At 43.4% G+C, this 16,769-nt stretch overlaps 1 protein-coding gene and 1 long non-coding RNA gene across 2 annotated transcripts in view; one reads left to right on the top strand and one right to left on the bottom strand.

Annotated features, from left to right (window-relative positions):
- The window catches only part of LOC144068553 (roundabout homolog 1-like), a 55,239-nt gene that overhangs the window by 6,705 nt on the left and 31,765 nt on the right, over positions 1-16,769 (bottom strand). Inside the window, exons 5-16 of the mRNA XM_077593163.1 lie at positions 7,834-7,991; positions 6,306-6,426; positions 5,296-5,434; positions 5,084-5,211; positions 4,309-4,433; positions 4,062-4,227; positions 1,899-2,083; positions 1,740-1,821; positions 913-1,075; positions 668-834; positions 456-577; positions 124-358 (exon numbers count right to left, since the gene is read on the bottom strand). Of these exons, the coding sequence (XP_077449289.1) occupies positions 124-358; positions 456-577; positions 668-834; positions 913-1,075; positions 1,740-1,821; positions 1,899-2,083; positions 4,062-4,227; positions 4,309-4,433; positions 5,084-5,211; positions 5,296-5,434; positions 6,306-6,426; positions 7,834-7,991 (1,791 nt within the window). The remainder of the gene's footprint in view (positions 1-123; positions 359-455; positions 578-667; positions 835-912; positions 1,076-1,739; positions 1,822-1,898; positions 2,084-4,061; positions 4,228-4,308; positions 4,434-5,083; positions 5,212-5,295; positions 5,435-6,305; positions 6,427-7,833; positions 7,992-16,769) is intronic.
- LOC144068555 (uncharacterized) lies at positions 4,075-12,209 on the top strand. The gene is made up of 2 exons (XR_013298200.1): positions 4,075-4,241; positions 9,949-12,209. It is a non-coding gene; the product is annotated as an uncharacterized LOC144068555 (long non-coding RNA).

The raw sequence follows: 16,769 nt of genomic DNA, 5'->3' as shown, positions 1-16,769 counted from the left end.
TTTTTTTAATGCTGCTTGTTGCACGGTTTATAAAAAAATAATAATTGAAGTTTTTACATTTCAAGCCGATGTATTGAAACGTCGCTATCAATGCTACTGCAAAAAAAAAATGGAAAAACGTACCTTCGTCCAACGTTCTGATGACCTTCACGTCACTGTCGGCTCCCTGGAGTTCGTCAAAAAATGGCCGCACTTTGAATTCGTAGATGACGCCGCTCTTGAGTTGACCGATCACCACGCCGTCTTTATGTGGCGCACGTACGTCCAGGACACTCCAGTGACCCTCGGGCTGGCCGTGTTCGGCCGAAGACCTGTACAAAACTTTGTAGCCTTGGATGTACAATGAGTGCTGCTCCACCTAGAGTCCAAAAAAAAAAGACAATCCCAGTTCTACAGAATCCTGTGAAGCCCCCCAAGCGTTAAAAAAAAAACTAGGCAAAAAGCACGGTACTCACGATCCAGTTGACACGGACGGCAGAGGACGACACGATGGCGGGTGTGTTGAGGTGGATCACCACGTCGGCCAATTCCCTCTGGATGTGACGCGGATCGGCGCCCTCGGCGGCGTGAGCGCTATCTTTTTTATGCATTTATTTTTTCAAGCAAAGAGGAGTAAACGGCAAAGTTATATTCAAATCCACGGGATGAAATGACGGCAAACACCAACCGAGAGTCCGAACGGAATCGGAGATGGCGCTGGGGTCGCTGAGGCCGTACGCGTTGACCGCTCGGATCATAAAAAGATAGACGGTGCCGGGCTTTAAGTTCCTCAGGGTAAACGTGGGCGTCTTCACGTGCTCGGCCAAGGTCACCCATCGGCTCCCCAAAGTGTGACTGCGGCAGAAAATCAAGGTCGCCGGATGAACATCATATTGCGAGGCGCAAAATGCTGTAAAATGAAACACTTCTAACCTGAAGGCTTCAATTAGGTAGGACGTAGGTGCGGCGCCGGCGTCGGGTGTCCACGAGAGCGTGACGGAGTTGGCGCTGACGTCGCTGATCTCGGGTTTGGATGGAGCGCCGGGCGTTAGGTCGGCGCCCAAAGGCCGATTGTTCTGGACGACAACTCCAAACTCTGATGGTGCAGAAAACCGCATTCACTGTCATTTTGGATGATTAGTATACCGTATTTTCTCGCATATAAGCCGTACCCTTAAAATTGCCTTAAAATCATTGAATTTTACGATTTCTCTGGTATAAGACGCCCCCTGATTCACAATTTTCACCTCCATATTCATGGTATTTATAGGGAGTGCAAATGTGTTACTTTGAAGGGAAAATCTTAAGAAAAATCATCGCACGTGGGATTTCTGAGATACTGAATCAATCGATTGGTGGATTGCACATTCCGAAAGGGTGTTGCCTGCACGTAGACAAATTAAAAAAGGAAGTCACGTGAGCAGTACAAACAGGATCTATCTCATTCATAGACGTCAAAATAAATTTAGTTTTGCGTTATATCTGTTTATCTTTTCTCTTAAATGACCGTATTGACCGCATTGTCTTGCGTTATGGCGTTTCGTCTTTGACGCTTTGCAGTGTCGTGCATGTCAAGTCTAATTTGTGTGCATATAAGCCGTACTCTTGGTTCAGTCATCATTTTTTTTGCTACAAATATGCAAGAAAAGACGGTAGATCTTGCCTCAAGTATGGTGGGTGTTCTTGTATCTCTTTTTTTTTGGTAACTAGTCTACATTTTGGGCGTCCTCCTATCCTTTTTAAAGTAAATAGACCTTTACCCTCGACTTGTAAATGCGCTGTCCAGGAGGCCTCTCCGTTGGGGCTGGACGCTACACAAGTGTAAAAACCGCTATCCTCCAGCTGAATACAATGAGAGGAAAAAAAGAAATGACAAACCAGTTGTTCAGTCGAAGGGATCCTCGCGAAGAGATGCCTACCTTTGCGTGACGAATCTCAAGCGAGCCGGTCTCCGCCACGTCCAACGGCGCGCCGTCCTTCTTCCAGTGGAGCGAAGGGGGCGGCGTGCCGGCCGTTTGGCAATTCAACACGGCGGTGCCGTCCACGGGAACGGTCTGATTGACGGGGCCCTGTCGAATTATAGGCGGGGGCAGTTCCGAGCCGGCTTAAAGAGAGAGAAGCAAACGACGAGGTCAATGCAGAGGCTATCGCTGTTTTGTGGACGCTTCAATTTGAACTCAAGCAAAGTCAAACACAATTTATTATAATGAATATGAAGGCCACGAATTGGCTTATCCGCATCTGTGAATGATCCGGGACCATCCGTGGACTATTAATTTGCTAATAGTGCATATTTGAATTGATCGACAACTATATTGGTGGTCAATTAATAATTAATTGTTGGCAGACATTGTTTAACTGTAAACTGTCCAGATCGTCCTTTTTGAGCCTCTTCATAGTAAATGTGCTTTTTTTTAAAACTAGTATTTTATTGCTGATTTTTTTTACAATGAAAACAAACTACAACAAAGCTAGAATATAGTATAGTGACTTTTGTCCCTTTCTTGTAAAACCAATTTTAAATAAACATGAGGAAAAATATTGGTAGAATTTAAATATTTTTAGAAAAACAAAACAATAAATGGGGGAAAAACAACAACCCGAAACATAACCGTTTACTGCCAGTCCTCCCAGTTCAAATGGATCAAAACACAGCCAATAGGTTAAGTTGCGAAGATGTATTTCTGAAGATAACAAAAAAATTGAAAAGAAAGAAAGAAAAAACTGCTGCAGAAACATATTGAAAGTTGATGAGAGAGCAATAGTAGACGGATTTAAAGCCAGAGAAAGGAAAGGAAAACAAAACTCAACATATCCCTTCCAGCAGAGCCACTAATCATTCATTGGACAGCAGGTATAGCGACGGGCGGAGGGAGCTTCCAGCACAAAAGATAACACGCCACTTTTCATTTTGAGGCCCGGCCAAATGCGACAGGGCTTCTAAATAAATAAGGCTAACCAAAAAGTGGATGGAAACATGGCTTTAAAAGCGCCAGAGGCATTAGCCACTGCTTATTTCCATACAAATGTGGCCGTCCGAACGGGGATGGAGCCAGAGCGGAGTGCTAATAGATCACAGAAAAAGAGCGTTTTTTTGGGGACACCCCACGTTTTTAGTCCCCTGGATGCCTTCTTTTCTTTTTAAAGTGCTGTGAGGAATGAAAGCTACATCCCAGCTCCAAAAATGTCAATATTGAGAAAAGCCTCGAGCCCTTTCTTTTATTCATTTCAAACGTGCAAACACGGAGAGAAGCAAACTCGTGGTTCATCCACACCGAGACCTGCGGTGGTTGTCATGGTGGGTAATTACCGGGGAGAGAACATTACATTTCTTGCTGCCACCCCTTCCAGGTTAAAATGGATTGGACGCCCGTCGCCGTTGTTGGCTGGTCGCGAGTTAAGGCTAGGATTTAGGGATATACGGTTATTGAATTGAATTGAATGCTTTTATTGTCATTATAATGAGTTACATGATGACCATGTTGTATTGACGCCCGATGATGTCCATGAATGCCTTTAAATATTTTGTGTTTGGTGATATTTAACCATCATTTGGCCATTAACACACAAACACATTTCTATTGGGTCCTGTTGACATGACGTATATGTAAATGACATTGATGATCGTACAGTAATCCCTCGATTATCGCACGGTTAATGTAGAGCAGACATGGCCGCAATAAACGAAAAACCGCGAAGTAGGGTCACCCCTATTAAAAAAATATATATATATATATATATATATATATATATATATATATATATATATATATATATACGTATATACATTTTTACGAACTTTAAAAATATATATATATTTTTTACTTTACTAAAACTCTGCGATGTAGTGAAGCCGTGAAAGTTGAAGCCACGATATACGAGGGATTACTGTATATGTCTATTGAATTTACATTGTTCTTCCCATATATTTCCATCCACAATGCATGTCTTTGTTTCGACATTTCTCCCTGAAATGCTTCCTTACACATTTATATATTCTTCCTGACGACGACGTAGCGACTTTTTTTCTTTTCGGCAATGACATAGTGCCTGAAAAATGAGGAAATACTTTGAGCACTCACAGTCAGTAACCTCCAGCAGCGCCTTGGTGATAACGCTTCCGGCAATGTTGAGCGCCTGACAACTGTACAAGCCTCCGTCGGATTGTTGAACATCGGTGATCGTCAAAGTGCCCATCTGGGAGACGGACAGCCGGCTGAAGGGTTGCGGCGCCGAGAACAAGAGGCTCTGGCGGCGGAATGGTAAAACACACATTGGTTTTTGCGCCACTAATCTTTCGGGAAGTGAAAAGCGGAGGAATCTTCTCACCTCGCTGCCCTCCCTCTGCCAGAAGATAGCGGGCGGCGGGTTCCCCGTGGCTTCACACTGGAAGGTGAGCGTCCTCCCTACGGTTGCCACCTGATTCCGTGGCCGCAAGGCGAAGGCGGGCGGCACTGCGGGAGAGGGAGGCTCAGAATCACAACAAACGGCACAAAAGGGTGCCAATATTTACCTGAACAGAGCTAACCGAAACATACGGTGCAAAGGGATGGCATACGTGGTGCTGCCGGCTCATGATGGGTGGGTGGGTGGGTGAGAGTGAGAGAGGGATGGATGACAGACTTACCCGTGTGGACTATAATGGAGCAAAAACACAAAATAGTAATGAGTCAGGAATGTGCAAAAGGTCTGACGCCAGGACCGTCGCTATTCGAAATGGGAGCACTTGATGGAAGTGGGAGGGAAAAAAAGAATACTACAAGTGGAATTCATCTCTGACTGTTGAATACGTGTCCAAAAAATTCCAAGGATTGTGAAGCAAAATCATTAAAATGTGTCAAGGAAAGAGTCTACAGTAATCCCTCGATTATCCCGTCTTCACTTATCGCAAATTCATTATTTTGCTTTTTTTTACCGCTATTAATTATGATTATTATTTTAAGTTCCTAAACATGTGAAAATCCACACTGCAGCACTGAAGAAGAAAAAAGTTATAACAGGGGTGACCCTACTTCACGATTTTTCGATTATTGCAAACATTAACCGTGATATTCGAGGGATTACTGTATTGAAAGTTTATTAAAAAAAGGGGGTTTCCACTGACCGTGAACAGTGAGCATGGCGGATGTTTCCGACTTCCCAACCATGTTCTCCACCACACAAGTATAGGAACCCTCATCCGAAGAGGTCGCTTGGCGTACAATCAAAGTGTGGTCTTCTAGGATTTCAAATCTAAAAGAAGGGCAGGGGTCACGTGATGGCAAGCAGAGGTGGAACGATCGCGTTGCCCCCAAAAAAGGGGCTTTTTTTTTTTACCTTCCCTTGGGCAGCTCCGAATCATCTTTCCTCCAGCGAACAGTGGGAACAGGATCACCTTGAACCGCACAGTAGAACTCCACGCTGCCGTCCGCCAACACCACCGCGCTGCTGGGCCGCTTGAGAAATGTCGGGCGCTCTAAAAACAAAAAGAAACAAAAGAAAACTTCCATTTGACATAATTAGAATCAAATAAAAGAAAACAGACGACAACAAAGTATGCATTTAACCAAATACTAAAAATAACAAGACGCAAAGTGCAAAAAAAGTCAAACGACAACACAAAAATGACCATGAAATGAAATGATAAATATTAGATAATGAAATCAATCAAGTGCAATATGCCAAGTAAAAATGCTAACACAGCTTTGTCCAAAAAATTATAACTTGTTTTAAAAATTGATCAAAAATGGATACTAACGCGGCTGAAAAGTTGCTGTTGTTGTGAGACGGAAGCGACTTTAAAAAAAGGTTTTTGATGGCTTCCATTGTTGCAAGATTCTTCACGTTTGCCCATTTCTATATTTCACCGCAGCACTTTTATTTTTTAGTTTTTTTACCTCTAGCCATAACCTCCCTCATAGATTATTTGTGTTGTGCTACATTCCCGAGTATCTTGACCTTTGGATGCATTCTGCAAGATTACTCTCACAGCCTTGAATAGCTTGATGCGGCTTTAGACTGTGTATTCCACACCCCACCAAGGTCATCTCAATACGATGCTGATAAGAGCTCAATTCCGATGGGGAATGTTCGAAAAAAGACTCAGTGTGTGTGTGTGTGTGTGTGTGTGTGCGTTTGTGTGATTGTGTGATTGTGTGTGCGTGCCTGGGCTTGAGAATTAAAGCTGGAGGCTTTTAGTTTTGAAAGGTAAAAAAAAAAGACAAACATTTTTGATGCCGCAGTGCTTGCAAATTGAGGATAGCAAAACGGGGTTCAGGGTTAGACTCCGGACAAAGTGACGTGGCATAACGTGGGCCGAGCAGACTGGGGAAAAAGTGTGAATTTACCCAGGACGGTGAGTTCAGCAATTTCGCTCTCCCGCTCGCCCACCATGTTGGTCCCGACGCAAATGTATTTGCCCGCGTCGTTCTTCCTGCTGTTGGTGATCATCAGCTTGCCGCCGCGGATCTAAACCAAAGCAAACAGAGGATTTACACAGCTGTCTTTGCACACAAGCACCCCCGAACGCGGTGGCGACGTGCCTCATTTGTTGGCGTCGTCACAAAATGTACATGTGAGGCATCCGAGCATTTATGCTTGCCGCCAGAGTGATGCTCTTTCACCCCAATTTGTGGCGAAACAAAGTTTCAGCTATTCTTCCATCAGTACAAAACACGCTCAGACCATTGAATCAATCTGCCATTGACGGAGATAGAAGTTAAATCCATTTTTACTGAGCCGTGAGCATTTCACCACCAATGGCAGCCAATGTGTTAATATTGGTAACAAATGAATGAATTGTTGAGCAACAAACTACTCTTTTGATAACCTTTCAAATTGGAATTATGTATAATTTTCAGTTTTTTATTTATGAATGTAGCTCTTTACTTGTAAGAATTTGTATCTTTAAATCTTAGCAAGGTCCTTTTTTTCTTGACAAACGATTTTTTTCTATGGTTTCTGTTGTCCTCATTTAAAGCAAACGAGTCACTTTGTTATCTTGGCAAACATCCGTTTTTGCTCTGGAAAAAAAAAACATTTAACATGACATTGTTACAATAAATGCTTGACGCTCCATAGAGTTTTTTAGTATACACAATAGCACAAAAGCAGCCGTCTTATACAATGGAAGCAACAATACAAGGTCTTTTCCTGCTGCAAGACGGGAGAATTTGACTTTTCTAATAATGCCTAATCTATTCAAGGACAAGCTCTTAGCTTCTCTTTAGCAGAGGTCGAGAGGTCAGAGGTCAAGACAGCCCGCAGTGCCGTGGCGGAGGGTTCAGAATTATGCTTAGTAGAACCTCGTGGCCACTGAGCACCGTATATCGATTCCCTCATTAAATCCACGCCGCGGGATACGTCCGACGCACGCGTACCGTTAAAAGCGACATTTCAACTCCAAAGGAATCGGCAGCGGTCGAATTGGACATTTATCGGCGTCAATCCCAAACAAAAGCCCCGACGCCCGCCTTTTGTCGTGCTTGCATCACCTGGGACCCCAATTTTAGTGGGCTCCAATTTTCTTTGAGAAGTAAACGATGTCTTTGAGGTGAACTCCGGTGGCAAAGTCACATTTCCATAGTTGGGAAGGATAAAGAGAGGCGGGCCTGAAAGGAGTACAAAGCAAAGGGAGTCTTTGAATTTTGCCTCTGCGGTGCACGGTTGTTATCCCGGAATGGCGGCAAGCTACTCCATCCATCACAACCCCCCCCGGAGAGACTCAAACCTGTCACCGCTCTTACTGAGCTTTCAAACCCGCGACCCATCAACGCACAGCTCGTTGCCAGCGGATATTAAAAGGCACGACGCAATCAAGTTTGACTCCCGCCGCGCACCGGGCGTTCGGTTCGAGCGGCCGACGAACACACTCACCGTGATTCGTTCTTCTCGGTCGTCCAAGTTCAAACCATTTTTTCTCCAAGAGATGGTGGGTTCGGGATGTCCGCGGGGTGGCTGGCACTCCAAGACCGCCGGCTCCCCGACGGCGACCATCACGTCGACGGGGTTCTGTCTGAAGTCATCTCGTAAAACTGAAACAAAGACAAGAAGAATTGTCGATAACAGCGTTTGCACATGACGCCGGCGGAATCAGATTTTTTTAAAATCTCGCATACAGAAACGTGTTAACTGAATAGACACACTTGCCAGATACCAGAAATCCCCCAGACATGACCAAGACCCTAAAATTGTACTAGAGGAGGGGTGGCGAATTAGCTAGACACAAAGAGCAAAAATGCAACTCAGCCAGAGTGAACACATCAACTACCCTGGAGGTTGCTGTGCCAAAGAGCCACATTCCTATTGGCCGGGAGCCGCATGCGGCTCGAGAGCCACATGTTTGATCATACCGGTCAATTGCTCCCCTTATTAATGATTGCAGTTCCCCTTATTAAACCGATAAAAAAATGTACAAATGCAACGCGGCACATATTAACTCACATAGGGCGCACATAAAAGTCTAAAATTTTCTCCAAAGTGGACGGCTTTCTGACGCGCTATATTTATAGAGTGAAAAGGTGGTCGTGTGAAAGGGGAACGCGTGTGCGGATATCATACGTGAAGCATGACAATACTATTAGCATTCGGAGATTACATTTCGTCTGCTACCAGTGACCTAGACGATCCGAATTAGAGCCAAAAAGAGTCAAACGAGATCGCTTTTACAAAAAAAATGTAAACCAAAAAATCCTGTACACACTTTGAAATGATAAAAAAAACGTATAAAATACGGGAAAAACGTCTAAGTTGACATATATGGCCACCTCTGTACTAGAGCATTAGTACTCGGCATCCAAATTCCAGCTATCTTTTACAGTACTAAAAAACACTGGGAAAGTGCAGAAATGGCGTAAACATAACAAAAGAAGCGTTTTGTGAGCTTGTCGATGAGTGTCGGCGGTGAGGCAAAACGATCACATTTCCCCAGAAAGGAGCCCGCACGCAGAAAAAGGCGCTGGCGGCTAGAAATGGACGTGGGGACAAAGCCAGCTCGGCTCCGTCCAAGCACCCACTGTGATTTGTGGTAGTCATTGGCAGCTCCTTCTGGAGCGCAACATGTGTCCGCAATCTTCCCCAAAAACAGTCGGCTAAAAATACGCCGCGAGATGTTCCGATTGCGCCGAAAAGCTCGACGGATGCCAAAGGAATTCCGAGGTGAACTTTCCCCGAGTCTCGATACTGATGAGGTGAAGAATATGCGCGAAAGCGGGCGCCCGGGCCTGAGTGACGGCTCTAAAGCGTTGCCGGGGCTTAAATGACATAGACGGCGGGGCTAAGAAGCCGGACCGGGCCCAGGGAGCTCAGCCAACATTCCTGCATCCAGAGAGGGGAACGCCACAAGAGTTCTGTTGGGGTGAAAAGACAGGAAACAATGAGGAAAAGGCATAATTGCTCCCAGATGGAGGCCAACACATTCAGCCCAGGGTTTTCCACGTGACAGTGGGCTGGCCGGCCGCTTGGACCCGTCAAGCGCTGTCCGAATGGGTTGTGCAAAGTGGGACGGCCTCAATCAACGGAACTGCGTCCACCTTCGTGTCTTTGGGGGTTACGTTCTACCGCTGGGACGGTGACGGATGGCGGAGTGCCGATGGAAAACAGCTGCCTGAAACATTCCTCTTCCAACTCGGGCCAGCGCCGTTATGTCACACGACGAAAGACATTCTTCGTGGGAGCCGAAAACGCTTCTTTAAAACGTCAGACTACTTTTTGATGCCATTGTGTGATTCCTAGATTCATTTGGTCCTTCTTTGCGAGATGTTCACGCTGCAACCCCAAAAATAAAAGAGATTCAAATAATTATTATTTCATATGTACAGTATTCCGGTTTCCAAAATGAGGACAGTAGTATAACAAATCCACACAATCCCTGGCTGTAAAACACGTATTTCAACATGCTGTAATAGCAGAAGCACTATTTTTTTTTCTTTCTCCCCGCTCGTTTTTGCTCTTTTCAGCATTCCAACGCTTTTGTCTTTGTTTTGGTTTAAGGGCCTCCCAAAGCTAAGCCAGTCTGCCAGTTTGGTCGAAGCTTCGGACCCGCGGCTCTCCCCATCTGATCCCCCCGCATGGCCCACTTCAAAGCGATGGCCCTTGGCCTCGCTTCCCCGGATCTGACAGCGTCTGACTTGTTAGTCCCGCGGAGGCTAAGCCTACTGCGGGAGAGCGCCAATAATCCTCTGGGCAGAGTCCAAGCGGACCAAAGACGAAGACCATCGCGGCCACGGACAGAGCGCAAGCAGTACTCTAGCTACAGTAGTAAGTCACCTTATCGTTCGTTACTTGAGGTTGCCAGACGCAGCTTTTGTCTGGTCAGCCAAAACGACTCTCAATTGCTCCGACGCTGTATTCCCAAACAAATCGACTCATTTTCAGGTCCGAAAGCTGTTTTTTGGAACCCAATCTGAGAATTTCCCAATCTTGGTTGGAGCAAAAACCAGACTGGATCCACTTCCTCAAACAAAGACACATAAAACGTTCCAATCATCTGTTCGTCCATCTGTTCGTTAGCACGCTCTTTTCTAGTGTTGGTAAATACAATTTGCGGCTCTATAATTGTTGTTGTATTAAACCAATTGGCAAGTTGCGATCTTATCTTTTTTTGCGCCAAATTGCAGTAAGTATTCTTTCTCGTGCACATGTGCCGACGCTTCAAAAAGCGGCATAAAAATAGACGGAACGTTCATGCATTGCAGCGCAACCACTAGAGAGCGAAGAGAAGCAAAAATAGCTTTGGCAGGTGCGTGCGGGAAAAATGCTGCTGCGCTTTTGTTCTTCACGCATCATCTGAAAATCTTGGAATTCTAAAGAGAACACCAGAGCAAAACAGGTCATAAAATTAAGTTGAAGTTTTGCTTATACTGGCATATACTGGGCCCAAGATGTTCTTTGAACTTGATGTAAAAGTCATCTCTTCCCATATTTACTGTTTAAATGAGATTTTTCAATGGTAGAATCATTGTAATATTTGCACTGCTCAGACGTAGCGCTAACTTGTGATTTATCAACAAAACAAAAGATCTGTGACTTTACATACATTTTTCCATGGACTGGTAAGCATGTTGAATTCTACAATCATTTGTCAAATCTCACATATGATTTCTACAATGAAAAAATGGCTCTTAGATAAAAAAAAAAAAGTAAACATCTCAGAATGGTAAGTATTCTGAAGCACTAATCAACGTTCAAAACACGCAGCATAATAAACACGATCCTTGAACTTTTTCTGCCATTCCATCCCCCAACCTCCTCCCCTGGTTTCTCCCTCGGAGATCCCACCCCTCCTCCGTTCCCCCTCCACCTCCCACCTGTCCCTTAACCAACTCCTCCCCTTCTTCACTGCCTGGTTCCCGGGGCAGAGCAGTCTGGGGACCCAAAGCTTCGGGAAAACCAGCTGCTCCACAAACAATTCAATATGTGCAGTCCATAATGTAGGTGGTCAAAAGGCTGCAGGCAGACATGCACACACACACACACACACACATATACACACGGCTGACGGGAAGTTTAGCTCCTTTGCGGGTGTACGCCAAAGCGAAGCCGAGATTATCAGCGGCAACCAAGCAAATCCGTTAAAGAGCGACCATCCTTACACATACAAATAGCAGATAGAGTCCCGCTGCAGTCTCATAACGATGGCACGTGAGATTTGTAAAACACACACAGAGGCTTCCTGGAGACACACGCTACTTGGAAAGGAAACACAATTCCTCGCCTGGCTTCCCCAAGCTCCAATATTTGAATATTATTTTCAATGGAAAGATGAGGGAGGGAGGGAGGGATTTGGGTTTTGTGGTCCTGAGGCAAACCAAGGTTTTTGCACGGATAACTGCCAATATTTCAAGTCAATTAATTCACTAGTGAAATGTCTGCTTTTGGTATTTCTGAGGTAGGCAAGGGCTATTGTTAAAATGTTTTTTTTCTTTGTTTTAAGGGAATTTTATCTGTTAAGTAAATTTTCTAATCTCCAGCAAAATCATATCAAGAAATGTTTTCATTATGCAGTTTCCAAATTGATGATCGTAGTTGTTGATTACTACTATTAAGAACTTTTGATGGTGTTGTTTTGCCAAAAAAAGATTATTTTCTTCCATGTTGGGCATGTTCTACATCATATTTATCTGATAATGCATGTGTAATATTCATATATATATGCTGGTCAGAGGTGACTCTCCTCCAAAGTATTTCATTGTTATTCAATTCGGTTTTTTGTCTCTTTTGTTGGTGACAATATACTGAAATTTGTAACAAAAGAGGGATGCTGAAATGAACGTGATAGAAATATATTAGGAAATCCACCATGTGAATAGCGTGAAACAGAAAATGATAATAATCGATGCTCAGTAGGCTTACGGAAAATCTAGCCTTGTCCCCTTTAAAATGTATTTTAGTATTGGAGGCAAGAGCTGATATCTTGCTGACATTTTATCTGAATCACTCTGTAAAATACAATTGTTGTAGAAATGTAGGCAGTGAAATAATATGCGGTGAAATAATATGGCTATCGGGAAATGCATGCCAGTGAGAACGAGAATAATAAGAAGGTAGAAAACCAAATCAAGTCTATTGTGAGTGGTGGAGCGAGATAAAGGGCGCGGTGTAAAATAAAAAAAACATGGCATCAACCTTTAACCCTCTCATTAACGTTATCCCGCAAAAGCAGAGTGAATTGTCATGAATAAATCCACTTACAAGCCGTTGAATGACAGAATTTACTTTGACAGTCGCATTACCATCTCAATTACCGTCCAACACTGCAAAACATACCGGTTGTTTGAGTAATTGGCAACATTAACAAGTAGATAAAATGGCTGACCATTTTTTTTTCACCGAGACGGGGGAAAAAAACAGCTTTTTGATTAATACAGAGAACGAGAATGAAATTCCCCACCGGGGAGATCAACTGAGATGATAGTAGGTTGGCATTTTTTGTAAAAACAAGGGAATTAAAAGCGCAGACAGCAGTCAGCCCTTGAGCCAAATGTATTCAGGAATAGAACCACGAGCAACCTTTGTTTGAGTAGCGTGACCGCAGCGGAGAAGGTAGGAAAAAAAAATACTACGTCCTCGGGCAGGATAGAAAGTTCAGTTAATGAAAAGGCTGTATCTTGGTGAAGAAAGTTGGTCAAAAAAACAACAAAAATCGACTCATTAAAGCTTCACAGTGAAGCTTTAAATCTTGTTGTACTTGTATAATGACAATAAAAAGCATTGCATTCAGCCTGTGTTTGCAAATATTAAAAACGGAGTCCACGTGTTTGGAATAAAAGGCAAACCTCCGGAGGGGCGCCGGCGAGGGAGCGCACCTGCGGGTCACCAAAAGGGGCGGCGGAGAGGAGGGCGAGGACGAAGACGAAGAGGCGGAGGAGGGCCATGTGACAAAGACAAAGACGAACAAGCACGAGAGGGGAAGAAACAAACAACAAAAAGAGACAAAGAATAAAGAAAAAGCTAGCCTCAATCTAGATCAGGGGTAGGGAACCTATGGCTTGGGAGCCACATGCGGCTCTTTTGATGGGTGCATGAGGCCCTCAGCTAACTCGTGAGCTAAAATGCATATCGTCATTGATACTCATTGATTAGCAACGGCATAACAATGTTGCCAAAAGAATAGTCTTTTTGTACTGTATAAGTGGTGAAATGACAAAAAAATGCACACATTTTCATGTATTTTGACTTTTACATTTTGAGTATGGCTCTCAAGGAAGAGCATTTGAAAATATGTTTTTTTTATGGCTCTATCTGTTAAAAAGGTTCCCGACCCCTGATTTAGATCAAGGATGTCAGACTCGGGTTGGTTTGCGGGCCGCATTAATGTCAACTCGATTTCATGTGGGCCGGACCATTTTAGATATAATATTTAGATATTTTTTTTATAAATGGATTAAAAGAACTGGATCAAAAGTCCTGAATATTCCGTTTTTATAGATCTAAAAAAAATGTTTATTTGAGCTTTTTTTCTTAGTAAGGGAAAATCTCTTTTAATCATTATGTTCCATATTAGAGTGGAAAATAGAAAATATTTGTATATATTTTTATATTTTACAAAATGATTTTTGAACTAAAAACACAAAGAAAAACATGGGTGAAAAATTGCAATTATTGATTTAAAAGGGGGAAAATCAGGAAATACAATATACATCTATAGTCTTCATTTTAATTTGATCCTAAAACAGAAAGTCGGCACTCATGATTGACTTTCCTGGGCCACACAATATGATGCGGCGGGCCAGATTTGGGCCCCGGGCCGCCACTTCGACACCTGTGATATAGATAGTTTTCCGCCACGTGGTAGTTAAATTGCTTGAAGAAAAAAAAAACAATGTCAAATTAATTTATCTGGGGGTTCGGTTCAGGTGATTGCAAGTTTTCATCTGGAAAAGCTGCAAACAAATGGTGCGCACAAGACACATTCCCAGGGACATCTACATGGTAATGTGTCCTCAAGCGGCGTGCTGTTTCGCCACTGTCATCAATCTAAGGGACGATTCAAGACCCAGGAGAGACAATAGAAAGAGACTCTACCACAAATAAAAGCAGATTGCACGGAAATAACGTGGTTTTCCGTGATGTCACTATCGTCCTTATTCGGTGATTTACTTACAAACAAGAAAAACAAATGACTTCTTTCGGAGTTATTCATTCACGTTGAGCTATCACGATTGTATGACGGACCTCACGATCAGGCGAGGTAATATTGTAGGGAAGACCGGGCTTAGATGATTCAATTTGTATAAATCTAGGGAGGAAAATCACTATACACAAACAAATTCACTTGCATGGTAAAAAGACTATTAGCTGTAGTTGAGTCTTTTTCGTTGAACAGCACATAAATGGACGCAGGGATAGAAATGGAATTTGATGAAAGACTTGTTTGGTTTGGACAGAGGAACGAACTCGAGGAGAAACGAACGCGAGGTGAAAGATGAAACGTTAATGATCTCTCCGGGGAGACGGGGTCACCCGCCAAAGGTGGCAATATTGAGATAGCGTACGAGTAATTACAAGCCTCTACAAACGTTGGAATCCTTCTATTGACATCAGAAAGGAGATGAAATATAGAGAACGGCAGATAGGAGCTCCAGGGAGGGATTGGCGTTTCCTTTGAGATCTTCGGCTCCTCAAAAACCCAAAGTCACAGTCGAGAAGCCAGAAACGGGTTAGGTTAGAACTTAATTTCATCCCGTATTTGGGAAATTTCTTGGTTGCAGTAGCAAGACAGACACAAGACACACGAGACATTGTAGACCATGTGTCAAAGTGGCGGCCCGGGGGCCAAATCTGGCCCGCCGCATCATTTTGTGAGGCCCGGGAAAGTCAATCATGAGTGCCGACTTTCGGTTTTAGAATCAAATTAAAATGAAGAGTATAGATGTATATTAAATTTCCTGATTTTCCCCTTTTTAAATCAATAATTGTAATTTTGTAATTAATTTTTCTGTGTTTTTAGTTCAAAAATCATTTTGTAAAATCTAAAAATATATTTTAAAAAAGCTCAAATAAACATGGTTTTAGATCTATAAAAAACTGAATATTCAGGGCTTTTAATCCAGTTCTTTTAATCCATTTATTAAAAAAAAATCTAAATATTATATCTAAAATGGTCCGGCCCACATGAAATCAAATTGACGTTAACGCGGCCCGCCAACCAACCTGAGTCCGACACCCCTGTTGTAGACCTAGGTAAAAAACTGGAGCCACACACAGGAAGTCCTTCTGCAGAGAGAGATAAAATAATAATAAAATAAGTCGGAAACATGTGCTCGACACGTCTTCTTCCTGCGCAGGGCCGAAATGCCGAGCCCCAAATCAGGACTAACAAATATACGACAACACGCCGTGATAACCTTCTACTCTTCACCTCCATCTTTTTTGTTTTTTAATTTTTTTACTATTTTGCTCATTGGCAGGCTCCGCAAGTTTCTGCTTTTTTCGTCATCTCCCTAATTATCCAGCCAGGCTCGCAAGGTAGCCCCGACCGACCATCCCCCCACAGCCTGGCGGACCCGGCGAGCGAGAGACCCCGATGAATAATTTCACGTTTCTCTTGCCTTCTTTTTCCACGTGTTCTCAAATTGATTATTGTACAGAAAGCCCAGCTAAGAGAGCAGCCCGCCGGGTAATTTGTCTTTCTGACGAGCATCGTCGAGGCCGACGTGTGGGTGGGGGAGGGAAAGGCAGGATGCTCAAAGTGATGGGCAAATGCAAAAAAGGGGGAAAAAATGTGATTATATCCCACCGCCGCTTGGAAAAAAAAAAGGTTAGCTAGGAGTTGTAGCCGCTCTTGCTTTTGATTGCTGATTCTGTTTGATGTCGTGGTCCGAGGCGCATTTACGCACTTGTGGCGAGTGGACACTTGTTAAACGCTATGCAAATAAGCCAAGCGGCTTTGAAAAAAGGTCCACTTCGGAGAGGTGTTGACGCGCATATCAAATAGGTTGAAAAGTCCACAAAATTCAGCAAAGACGGCAAAAGAAAGCTTCCGTCTCCAAAGTTTATTGATCGCCAAGAACTGCACTGTAAAGTGGAAAAAGATATCACAAGATCTTCCAGTTTGGCTAATGGATTTGTTTCGAAAAAGAGCGCAGGATTTTCCAAAAAGGCAACAAAATACTGAACGTATTGGACAGAAAGCCAAAAAATGCACCACCACTGTCAGATATTAAAAAAACACAAAGGCCTGAACTGGAACAATACTGTTAAATATGCAGATGCCACCTAAATTTACAAAATCTTCCAACACAAAGCTCCTCCTCCACTGCAAGACTAAATTCCAACACATCAACAAGGGCTGGCTCTCGAGGTGACTGTGT

The sequence above is a fragment of the Stigmatopora argus genome, chromosome 22 (assembly GCF_051989625.1).
Source record: "Stigmatopora argus isolate UIUO_Sarg chromosome 22, RoL_Sarg_1.0, whole genome shotgun sequence".
Taxonomy (NCBI): domain Eukaryota; kingdom Metazoa; phylum Chordata; class Actinopteri; order Syngnathiformes; family Syngnathidae; genus Stigmatopora; species Stigmatopora argus.
Note: the sequence above shows the minus strand (reverse complement) of the source record. Positions and strands in the feature narration are given on the sequence as shown.